At 36.7% G+C, this 11951-nt stretch overlaps 2 protein-coding genes across 4 annotated transcripts; one reads left to right on the plus strand and one right to left on the minus strand.

Moving 5' to 3' along the window:
* Positions 1 to 307: 307 nt before the first annotated feature.
* Positions 308 to 4580, minus strand: LOC146160629 (uncharacterized). Of its 3 annotated transcripts, none has more exons than XM_083385438.1 (5): positions 4411 to 4580; positions 2608 to 2910; positions 2418 to 2539; positions 2148 to 2277; positions 308 to 1170 (listed from the first exon to the last, which is right to left on the minus strand). In XM_083385438.1, exons 1-5 carry the CDS (start codon positions 4500 to 4502, stop codon positions 930 to 932), a joined length of 888 nt encoding a protein of 295 aa, XP_083241564.1. In that variant the 5' UTR covers positions 4503 to 4580; the 3' UTR covers positions 308 to 929. The 3 variants fall into 3 exon arrangements, with proteins under 3 accessions (XP_083241564.1, XP_083241566.1, XP_083241565.1); XM_083385440.1 differs by lacking the exon at positions 4411 to 4580 and adding an exon at positions 4028 to 4146; XM_083385439.1 differs by lacking the exon at positions 4411 to 4580 and adding an exon at positions 3765 to 3970.
* Positions 4581 to 10545: 5965 nt separating this feature from the next.
* Positions 10546 to 11913, plus strand: LOC146160630 (COMM domain-containing protein 2-like). The gene has a single exon (XM_083385465.1). It carries the CDS (start codon positions 10575 to 10577, stop codon positions 11172 to 11174), a length of 600 nt encoding a protein of 199 aa, XP_083241591.1. The 5' UTR covers positions 10546 to 10574; the 3' UTR covers positions 11175 to 11913.
* The last annotated feature ends 38 nt before the right edge of the window (positions 11914 to 11951 follow it).

Raw genomic sequence — 11951 nt, forward strand, 5'->3', positions numbered from 1 at the left:
CGTTCATGGTGTTACCCTTCTATAATTCCCGCTATATCGTGAAAATTTGTTTTTTCGAGTTAAAATCGTTTTCTCCGCCAGGAATGTAATTACTGTTACCTCTTCAAAATGTATCTTTTGTATCAGCGACATTTACTTTGTATACACGCTAAATCTGAACGTTTAGTGTATAATGCAAATACGTTTTGCTGAACTTATCCTTTGTCTTATTTTGTACACGTAAACGGTTTATTGCCATATGTTTATTTTTGTGTATTTGCTATGTAAAATCTTAGTCTTTTTTTTTTGATAATTTAACACTATTTATGCGAGTTCATCGAATTGGACTTGACTTGTTACTGCAATTAGTCGAAATGCTTGTGAACTTGGTTGCGTGATATATTGGACTAAATACTTCTGATGATTACGACTTGCGTTTCAATTTATTTTAAAAAGATCAACACCGTTGTGAAACTTTATAATACCGCAAAAATAATTAGACGCTGTGTCGCTTGGCGTTTTTTCAACATTGTTGTGAAACAAAGTATAAGTAAACAATTTCACAAGTCGGTATAAAATCGTCTAGGATGGCAAAACTAGAATATAAAATTACATATAATCTTTAATACTTTTATTTCGTAATCAAAAAGAAATTTATCGGATTTTTTTCAATAGCCGATAAAAAAATAAACACAAATTGTAATATATCGACAATCATTTTGTAACAAACATTTTGCTAGATAATCTACAAATTTGTAACAGTTTTTGCCACCCCAAAAGCCACGTCATAGACTCGCAGGCCGCAAGTAATAGGACCCCAAAGAAAAAACAATCAAACCATTGTTCCTATGCGAATATTTCCACCCATTCGAAGTATATTATGACTATATACTATCGAGTGTTGAGCTGTTGAGCACAGTACACACATTGCCACTGTTTACGATTTTTCGTTACTTTGCCAATATTCTTGGACGTATTTTCATGCGTAACCAGTTGTGCGGCGGCATACACTTGACCGGCATCTCCCTCGAGAAAGGTCCTTGATTGGGCCCTAGGCCCTGGCGGTCGAAGTTTTTATTGGAGTAAGGTGAAAGTTGCCAGGAGAGTTTGCGCTGTTTCGGTTCTGCTTGCACGTTTGCCTCAGATTCACGCGTCGTTGTGTGCTGGCTACCTTGTGCGTGAACCGGAAAACTAAGAACAAATTACATTAATGATTATTATTATATTATTGATAAAACCCCCAAATAGTTTTTCAGATTAAAAAAAATTCCCGGGCTTGGTCAAAACGCAATTTCTTTCCAATTATCTAGTTACTTCAATTCTCTATAGAACTATGCAAACTAGGCACAAATTTAATTAATGATTATTTTATTGGCAAAACTCCCAAATAGTTTTTCAGATTAAGAAAAATTACCCTTCAGTCGTATATAGAATCCGACTCTCTACAAAGTGCAATTTCTTTCAAACTATCTAGTTAACTCAATTTTCTATACAGCTTTGCAATGTGCCCATTGTATCGCAAATAACACCATGCAATAATATCTTTAAAACAAGTTAAACGCAATAGATGCTTTCTGTCCTTCGTGCAAACTTTTTACGTGATTTTGGCCATTCAGGTGTGGAGATATAGAGTTAATATTTTTATTTGCCGGATGCGTCAAGTATACTTTTAAGATAAACGTTTGGCCAGGTACCTATTTTGAAAACACATTCAACCTATTTACCAATAAATTCGTTATTCCTAATGTGTTTTCCAAGGCTGTTACATTCTTCAAAATAGTAATGGCTATAATTCCGTTGACAAACACTTTGTTGCAATATGTATTTGAATAACGTTATAAAGCAAAATATTGTTTTAACGATAATCGGTTCCGAAAATGGAAATTTAAATCTACCCTACTTGAAACATGCCTCCGGATTAAATTTGTTAACCGCCTGCAATAGTTTATATAGACCTTCACCTTATTTCCTAGTATGATGCATTTACAGGGCTTTGTCAGAAAACGAATTACCCAGTGCCTGCAGTCGAACAAAAAAATTTGTTTGGCAAACATTTCAGTTTTAAGGTACCTAACACAAAAATAAATATCGAGAGCATGTTAAAAAGTAAGTCAAAGCGAGTTATAACTGCAATCAATTGTTTGAGCCCCATACAGTCCTTAACTTACGATGGCAATAGGTGATATTCAACCTCTGATTGGGGTGGCGTTTTCGGTTCGATAGAATGGCTATCAGTTAACATCACAACCCCTCCGGGTCTACTGATTCGTGGAAGCAGTCTGTGCATTTTTGCTCCGCCTGTTGATATACATGAGTTATCATGTGAGAAATATGCAATCCGGTAATGAATAATATAAAATTAATACTGTTGACTAATTTCTTAACAGATACTATCGAACAAAATACACAGGGAGGTTCGCTGTTAAAGTCATACTAACCTTGTGGCCAGGTTTGATAGAGGATGTGGGTCTGCGCGTTTTGTGTTATCGGCCTGCATTTCGTGCTGTTGGGCTTGATCCGCAACTCGGGACTGGTGCATTCCGGCACCGGCGTCGAAGTTCTAATTAAACAAAATAGTTGTCAAAGTGGTAGTAAAGGCAGCAAAACACACGCAGGCTGCGAGCTTACAGGGGATCTTTCCTCAAGAGGAAGTGAGACGCCCGCAAAGGCCTCTTGTAAACGTACTCCTTGGGTTTCGCCAGCGTCTCCTCGCTGTCGAACAGGCGCGGCAGTCTGTAGGGCGTGGCGCTGGAACCGTGCAAGGCGTCGAAGTCGGCCGTCGTTGCGTCAATCGCTGGGCTGTTTACGTGTGTGTGCTGCAACAAGGGGCGTCTCCTGCCTCCGCGCGACGCCGCGAAGGCTTCTTTGATTGGAGAGCCCTGGGTTCGCGTGAGGCGAGGAATCTGCTGGACCGAGCGAGATTGGTGCCACCTGTTGCAAACAAAAAGTATATGTTTTTAAGGCCAAAGCGCTCGGCGTTAATAGATGGTGCAGGTTTTTAAAGGTGCTGTCCAAACGCATGTGCTGCCATTTTACCTCTTTTTTGTTAATACATATTTTCTGCAATTTTTGGTAAAATACCACGACATATTTAGACTTGGTATGATTGGGCGCCAGTTTCAGTAAGGACGGATTTTTTTCAAGTTTAGAAGATAAAAATTAACACTTCATAAAACCTCTTTTTCTATTTTCGTTAAATGTATTGCAATTTTATTTGTTTCCCGCCAGACATTTAGTAAGGTTCCCAAACAGTTAATGTTTTTAACGATTAACAGAGACGCGATTGTGAACTAAAGGACAACTCTATACAATTATACTGTAATGTTTGTCAGCATTCCATTTACGTCAACAATCTGTTATTTTAACCCATGCTGTCGTTAAAAACCAAAGTCCGTTAAAAACAATAAAGTCGGGTACGAGTCCCGAGTCCGATTCGCGCCAAATTTGCAAATCTTGTCAAGTCCCAAAATCGGCTTTAACCTTTCAGCCTATATTCAACCCATTTGCGTAACTCAAAATTTGGTGGATATACAATTATACACCCATTAACTTATACGGGTGACATACAACTCCCTTACACGTGTAACTTGATTAGAATATAATATCAACCTAATCTGTTCCATTGCGATCTACAGTAAAGTCATTAGTGGAAAGTGTTAAGGATCAGTAAGTTAACTATGCCAGGCCACCGAGATATCTCGATATTGGTTTTGGACATTCAGTCAGTAATTTAACTGGCGAATTGTGCACAACGTTGAGGGACTTCCCTAACAGACTAATGTTACCTGTTTTCCCTGAAACCACACGGAAATGTCAAGTCTCTACCGAATGTGGGAAAGTTCGCAACCTTAAAATAAAAATTCATTTCATTGCTCAAACCACTGTCGTCTTGACATTTTAGTATGCGCACTGCATGGGCATAGATAATAATTTGGTAACTTGAAAGGCGGATTGTCTATTGCCTGAAACGTAGCAGCTGCCGAAAACAAAAATAATTAACAAGTAGGCTACCTCAACGCGGTTCACTGACTTCGGGTTAAATCTATACCTTATTGCCGTAAACGGCCCGTTCATTGTAAAGATGTGTTTCTCAGCAAGCATCGTAATGTCAAAAACGCTGTACCACAATAATCGTCACAATGCGACTTGGTCCGACGACAACCGTTCCCAAATGATATTACAATGTAGAAAGTGTTTTCGAAACACGAAACGGACCTTGTCTGCCCGGACGCACCTACTATGAAACATTACACCTTCGCTATCAGCCTCACATAGAGCAGAATATCCATTGAGGTCATGACACGCAATGACACTATTAAGAATGTGATACGGCCTGCTGGTTTGTCTGCAGATGCCTTTAAATGATTTTGGACCAGGAAGAAAATTGTTTATCATACGTCAGAAATTTTCAAAAAAGTAGTTCTAATTTACCGAATATTAAATAAATCTTTTTCAAGTTTTTTACGATATGATCTCCACTCCACAGCGCTGTTGGCAACGTTGATATTCCTTTGCTCATTCATTGCACCTTGCCGTAAAACACTTCAACTGTTTAAGCTGTTGACGTCGGATTATAGCAGTTCTAAATAAACTTCGTTTATAGTGTTTAATTTAAACCGAAATTTGGTAACGTGTATTTAAACTTGCCTTCATAAACCTGTCACCAGCTTAACCATTTGAAGAGTAAAAGTCCTATAGAGATGGCCCGCCCACATCTAATACAGCCGTGTTGCGAAAAAAACAACATGATTCTTTTGTGGACAAATTGCGTTTGCTCCATAATTTTCTTTGTGGGCTGTTTGGTGAGCATGTAACCAAACACTCGAAAAGCTGTCAGACAACTATAGTCATGAAACTTACTGATTGACGAAACCTTGTGTGAAACAATATCTGTAAATATCTTTTCATTATTATATTGCCTTACAATTCTAATTTTGAGATAAACATTTTTAAATGAGAATTAAAAAATCAATTTATTGATCATAAATATAGCTAGTAATTTATAATAACGGGCTGCACGTTCAAACAAACTTAGAAAATTGTTTATAAAAGTGACTGTATACACAATAAACACAGCAAAATACAAAATTTTCGACACTTTTTAATATCCTAAAATATGTGTCAATTACTATAACAGTCATTTTACTATCGTAAGGTCTCACCTTCTGGCTTTGATAAAATTGCGGCGAATAGTTATGTTATTACTGTTTTCCATCCTTGTTTATAATCAGCGTATACATGGTATAAACTAGGAAAATTTATTATTGAAGTTTCAACCAACCAGTTTTCGATTTGCTGTTTGCCTGGTCTTTTAAGTGTTAAGTAGTTAAGTATCATTGACCGTAAACCGCAGGACAGCAAATTGCCCCCATCTGAGTGCCACTTTACCGAATTACACTTAATGTACCGGTAACCTTTTAGACCACGGTTCTCAACCAGTGGGCAGGGGCGCCCGCAGAAAATTTTCCAGGGGGGGCAATCAGGGGTGTAACCAGAAAATCAAAAATGGGGGTCCTTAATTTTCAACTTAGGGTATTGCCCTATTTTTCGTCTGACGTAAATGTATAATGACGTAATAAAACAGTCACAGTATGACGTCATAGAATGGTGATTGCAAGACGTGATAAAAAAAACTAATCAGAAACAGCCAAATACGTCCAGCAAAAGCGACCACGTGCGTAGTCGACAATCCTGTCAGGCGCCAGCTGCGGTGTAAAAAAACAGCCAAGACCGTGAAATATGTGTGATTAATTGTGGTAGAATCACACATAATTCGACTATCAGCAGCACAGGTTTCAAGTTCCATAAACGGAACGAGCGCTAAATTACAAGCACGTCTTTCACCACCTGCAATACAATACTAAACGAAGATCGTTTTTTCCGGGTGTTATTATGCCACGATTAGCACAACATCTGCGCCGAGCTGTGTGCCAAGTCAGCTAAATTACAAGCTGCGGTTGAGAGGAAATAAGTTGTGTCCATTGCACACTTAGCACGTGGTCTTAGAGTATGCTTAAAGGGCATAGTTTTGCGTTAACCATCATTACTTAAAAATGGAGACTTTGAAACGCGCACGACAGTCACCATTATACCTCCTTTTAAGAATCTGCTTCATAAGCTTACACTCAACTAGTTACTACTGCAATATACTGAAGCAGCAACAGGCTCATGGTGTTAAATTTAATTATTATTAGTATATTTATTTCACAACAATGAATAAACAGTTGAATTCTGAATTGATGGTTACTGTGTGGATTTACACAACAGTTTCTACGATCCCTGCATGTTATACGCCAGTGGTTCTTAACCTTTTTTTAGCCGCGCCCCCCTTTTGTAATTTTTCTATGCCCCTACGAAAAGCAATTCGTCATTTTATGATTAATAATAGTGAGACAATATGAAAATAGTTAAGCGTATTGCTGGTCGCGCGAAGCGCGAAAAAAATTGGCGTATTTTATTGCATTGGCTAAATTGCAATTCAGGAGGCTTTTAGCATTAGGCACATAACAAATTGCTGTGCTCGACACATTGATTTTTATCGAGCTGATTTTAAAAAACGTGGTGTGAGGAAATTGACTCCACAAGTTGTAAGGCTGTGATGTGGAGCACAAAAAAGTTAAGCGCAAACATTAAACATTACGTTCTCGTTTTTTAAAAGATACAACGGCAATATTACAAAGAACGTTATAGATTTGCGCAAAAAAGAGTCCCCCTGTTACTAGCCTGTTATCATATATAAAATATGGAACAAAAATAGTTCGAAAGGGATAACTTTTATCATTTATCTATTAGTTAGCAAAACTGAAATTAAATAGGGTCGTTATTTATTCGATGATATATGTATAACGTATAGACAGAAAACATGCAATGGCACTCAAAGAGAATTTGTACTTAAAAAGAAAAAAAGTAGATAACTGAAATTACGCGCGTAGCGCGACAATTTTGGGCAGTTTTAAAGGTAAAGTTGGAAAAAAACAGAGTTTGTACATCTGCAGGAGTGGTGCCTAACCTAAACGAAATCATTAAAATCACTGAAGAAAATTAAATAATTAAGTAAAGCTCGCGCCACTTTAAGAATTGCTTGGCCAGGGGGGCGCGCCCCCCGGTTAAGAACCGCTGATATACGCGTTATTTAATTCGGCTATCAGCTTTTGATATCGCATCGCAAAGAGTAGAAGCGGGTCAAAGAAACTTTAAGACTGCCTTGTCCTCACCCGAATGCTTCGCGGGCCACACAAAATTCCTTTGCGGGCCACTTGTGGCCCGCGGGCCACGTGTTCGTCACGCCTGACCTAAACAAATAACCAAAGAGAAAAACTTCCAGCGTTTACGGTCGACCAAACAAAAGACGAAAAACGGCGTTTTGCGCTCGATTTTGGTTTCGCATTAGATTAAGACGCGTGACCCAATTACCACGCCGCTTCGAACAGTTTGTTAAACCATGACAAAAACGAACAAAAAACGATAATATCACTTGCAAAAAGGGGGTAAGAACTCCCGCCCACCTGGATAGGCCACTGGGGGCAATGGATAATGTATAATATTTTTAACCTTTATAAGTAATACATATTACACTTGTAAATAATACTAATAATCGCAGAAAAAAGGTTGAGAACCACTGTTTTACACAATTTGGGTCAAACATTTTCTGAACTTCACACAAACGATTTAATTACACAGTTTGCCTAAACATTTGGAAATCAGTTTGAATCCAGTCGCTTTCTGATAATATCAGGCAGGGGTGGATCCATGATTTTTGCTTGAAAGCAATAGTTTTCTGTTAAGACGTCAAATTTACGTCATTAGGTAACGTCGCAAATAAAGTAATCTTTGAGCGTGTTATTCTTAAACAGACTAATGTTTAAAAATGCATCTCAATCTAAACCAATAGAAAAAAAAACTGTTTTTAAAGTTTAGATTGGTAAAACTTTTTTTTCAGTTTGGATAGTCTTTTTCAAATTTTTTTTTTAGGCTTTGGCGACCTGATTTTTTTTTATCACTACAGTTTTTGTAAGAGAACAAAACATAAAAATTGCCATAAATCAGTGCGAATTTAGGTAAAATGAGCCATATATTCGTATTGTAAATCAAAAACAGCTCCTCTGGTAATTGTAATTGTCACGTTTCGGCAACCTATACAAGCCGCCTTCGGAGCTGTTTTTGATTTATATTACCAAGCCTGGTAGCAACAGTTTATATATTCGTATTGCTTGCGCAATATTCTTCAAATTTCGGAAAAATCTTTCTCAGAACCAATCTTAATAAATCCAAACATATAAAATTACTGCATTCGGCGACCCAACCGAATCAATGGGCACAGCAAAAAAATAACGTAGTGCTTGAGGGCCTTTTTCGGCTGAAAGGCTGAATCAAAATTACGTGAAAGTTCACAGAAAGTGCAAAAACGAATTTGGCTTTTTATCTTGTAATAAAAAGTTGGATATGTGTTATATTGATACATTTCCCATACATTATATTGTTTTTATAAGTCGTTAATCAAGGCCAAAATGGTTTTATGAAGGGGAGATACATAGGCGATAATCTTCGTATCCTCTTTGACATCATGGACTGCTGCAACTTTTATGAAATTTTAGGAGCGGTACTTAGCTTGGACATTTACAAAGCGTTCGATACAATAAGTTGGGACTTTATTTATTCTGCTCTAAACACGTTTGGGTTTGGGGATAAATTAATTAACTGGATAAAATGTTGTTACTCTCGTCCAACTTGAATAACAAATAACTTTTTTTATCGGAAGAGATTATAATAGAACAAGGCGTCAGACAAGGTGATCCCCTATCACCAACACTGTTTTTACTATGTATTGAATGTCTGGCGAAAGCACTGCGCGAAGATCCTTTTCAAGGAATAAAAATTAAACACACCGAATTTAATCTGTCCCTGAAAGAGTGCATGTAGACCTATAGGCTTTGCTATACATCAAACATGTAGAAAGGAGGCCTGGTTTGTATTTTAAGAAAAATGAGCAGCGTGCCGGTTTAAGTTGCTTGGCGGGCCGGATCCGGCGCGCGGGTCGTATATTGCTCAGATCTGCTATATAGTGGTACGCCGCCAGGAAAGATTAAGAACCACTGATCTAAAATAATTGTTTTTTTTCTTTAAATTAAAGTCATTTTATGTTATGGTTTTTAATTGATTTGAATTCTCTAATTTGCATCAAAAGGGCTAGATTTGAACTTGTTTAATCAATGATGTGCGCTGTCCCCGGTGGTCTCTGTTTAACTCTTTCGTAGAAACAAACACAAACAAGCTAGATTTAACTTCTCCATTGTGATGAGCGCACAGACCATGAATGTGGGTCGCACAAGCAATATATTATATTGCGAGACACAGTCCCACAGAAGTGTGCCATACATTTGTCTTCCACGTTAACTGTAGTAGAGGACAAAGACACTACTAAATAGGCGCACGAGGACACACGCAATACGTAAAATCAATTAGGCTATAAAAGGTTAAGAAAAACTCTTGCATATTGTAGTATTGACGCGCTAATAATAGCCTGAAATAGTTGACTGGTGTTTAAAACTTTTTTTAAATACTTTTGTGATTGAACATAACACCAATAATACAGTTTTGAAAAAAGTTATGTACCGTATTCGAGAAGATTTATTTTCACTTATACAGTATAAACGCGAGTCTTGATGCACGTTTCCCGTGTTAGTTTTATAGCAAATTCCTCGCTTCTAACCGAAAGCTTTCGACGTAAGCAAAGTCTCTATAGAAATTTCTATGAACTTTGGTCTGGTAGGACATCATAACGTCAAATTCTGAAGTTAGATCTAAAACACGGCACGTTTTTTATTATTGTATAAAGGATCTTGGGGTGTTGTTCTTGTTAGAACACTTTTGTTAATTGTAATATTTTTTTGTTGTTGAACCTTTACATATAACTACGTAGACCTTAATGACTAAAGTAAAATTAGTTCGTAGTCGTAACGCGTTACGTTCGAGCACTTGACTACAATCTCCTTTCAAGTTTGACGTTCGTATGACATTAGTTGGCTGTCGTCCAATTCGTGGCTACAAAGCCTTTTGTTACGTATTTTGGGAACTAATGATAGTAATTGTGTCTAGTCTCTTCTCTTGTGCCCAATATGTTAGTTTGTCATGTATTGGTATAAATTAAATTTTCATATTGTCAATCATTTTTACAAAGCCAAAACTGTATAATTGATACGTGATTATTAAAAATATTTGTACACTGTTTATTTTAGCGCTTGTTTAATGTGTCACATCAGTTATTTGAAGGAGACTGGTTTAACGATGGCCCACTGTGGAAACTATGGCAAGTGCACCCGCGAGATTTTTTAACCTTTTGAAAGTGCACCCCGACAAAATCTAAAGTAGTGCGGAATACGTTTACAATGCGATGTATACAATATAGATTGCATCGGAAAATCATAAAGTGCACGAGTTCGGAAACTGTTTGCCAGGCAAATAACCTCTTCCAAGATTTATTAAGGAAGGCATATAAAAAACTAATGAAAGGCTGTCTAGGGAATTTAAATAGTGATTTAATTCAATGTGTTACATGCTTCCAGATTGTGATTAGTTTTGCTTATTAAATTTTAACAATGTTACTTCATATTTCATCTGAAAATTTACAACATCTTGCACTACTTCAAGATGCAGATGAACCAACTGTTCAAGAGTTTGGAAACATTTCTCTTCAATTTCTTACAAATGGCATTAACAGAAAAATATTTAAAGTTGCCGCTCAAAAGCTGCATGTTGATATTGCAGCAGTTGAAAAGGCTGTTATTGGGCTCATGCAGCTGTATGCAGAAGCTTCCAAAAATGGAATTAGAGAAAGTGACCTATTTGATTCATTAATTGCCCTGGAATTTTCTGAACATTCTGCTAAGGTGTTAAGTGATTTATATGCTGGATACAGCAAAGACACCAGAACTGTTTTGGTACAGTGTGCTCCCACCCTGCCCACCTATGAAGATTTAGAGTGGAGACTAGATGTCAGACTTGCTACAAGATCCTTGCATCAACAAGTGGTACCAAACATTCTGCTCAAGTTTCATACCTGTTCAGGCACGGAAAAGAGCTCAAAATTAATCAGAACTGACCCTGTTAATTTATTACATATGACAAACGTCTTGGAGGATGCTCTTGGAGAACTTAAAAGCAACCATGTTCGAAGAATTGTTCGAACCATCACATAGCAAAACTATGGGTTTCATTATAACATTTTTGATTCGTTTATATTATTTAGTTTGATCCATCTTCATGTTTTAGATAATTTATGCAAGCAAACATTTTTAATTTTGTTTGATTACTACCATTAAATTGGTAAAGGTTGTTGAAGCCACAAAAAGCAACAATTTGTGTACTTCTTGTTTGGGATTCTGTAATCCTATAAATCACACACACCTAGCTTCTTTAGAGAAGAGTTCCAAAAATAATGCCCATGTCCTTGTTTGCCCTTGTACAGTTCTTCTTTTGTGGTTTAGAGTCTTAATTAAGCATATATACTTCATCCATTAAAATCATCATCTAACTCGAGTTGAGTTAGGAAGAAATACTAATAATGCAGATATCAAGATTTGAAGGTTATTTTGAACCACTTGTAACAGCATATGTTTGTAGTCTTACGATAATATGCTGCCTAATAAAGTGTGCAATTTTCATGTTTATACAATTGTTACTGACCCTAATCCCTATTTTTCCATTACATTTGAATATTGATTTTTTAAATTGCTGTACTACAGAATCACATACAATTTATGCAACATTTATGATTCCAAATATATGAAGGCCAAATAATATATATATATTTATTAATTTACACATATCAATATAAATTTAATTAAGATGCTAACAATAATTTAAATGAAACAAAGCATATATTTTAGGTTTTACAATTAACTTAACCCCTGAGAGTTTTCATTTTGTTTTATTAACTTAACCCCTGAGAGTTTTCATTTTGTTTTATGATTTTA

The sequence above is a fragment of the Ascidiella aspersa genome, chromosome 3, assembly GCF_963924565.1.
Source record: "Ascidiella aspersa chromosome 3, kaAscAspe10.2, whole genome shotgun sequence".
NCBI lineage: Eukaryota > Metazoa > Chordata > Ascidiacea > Phlebobranchia > Ascidiidae > Ascidiella > Ascidiella aspersa.

Coding starts and splice junctions, on each gene's coding strand:
- LOC146160629 (XM_083385438.1), bottom strand. CDS start 4,502: ATGAATGAGCAAAGGAATATCAACGTTGCCAACAGCGCTGTGGAGTGG. Junction 2,911..4,410: donor AAAGATTTATTTAATATTCG/GTAAATTAGAAC, acceptor TGTTTGCAACAG/GTGGCACCAATCTCGCTCGG. Junction 1,171..2,147: donor GAATATCACCTATTGCCATC/GTAAGTTAAGGA, acceptor ATTTGTTCTTAG/TTTTCCGGTTCACGCACAAG.
- LOC146160630 (XM_083385465.1), top strand. CDS start 10,575: ATGTTACTTCATATTTCATCTGAAAATTTACAACATCTTGCACTACTT.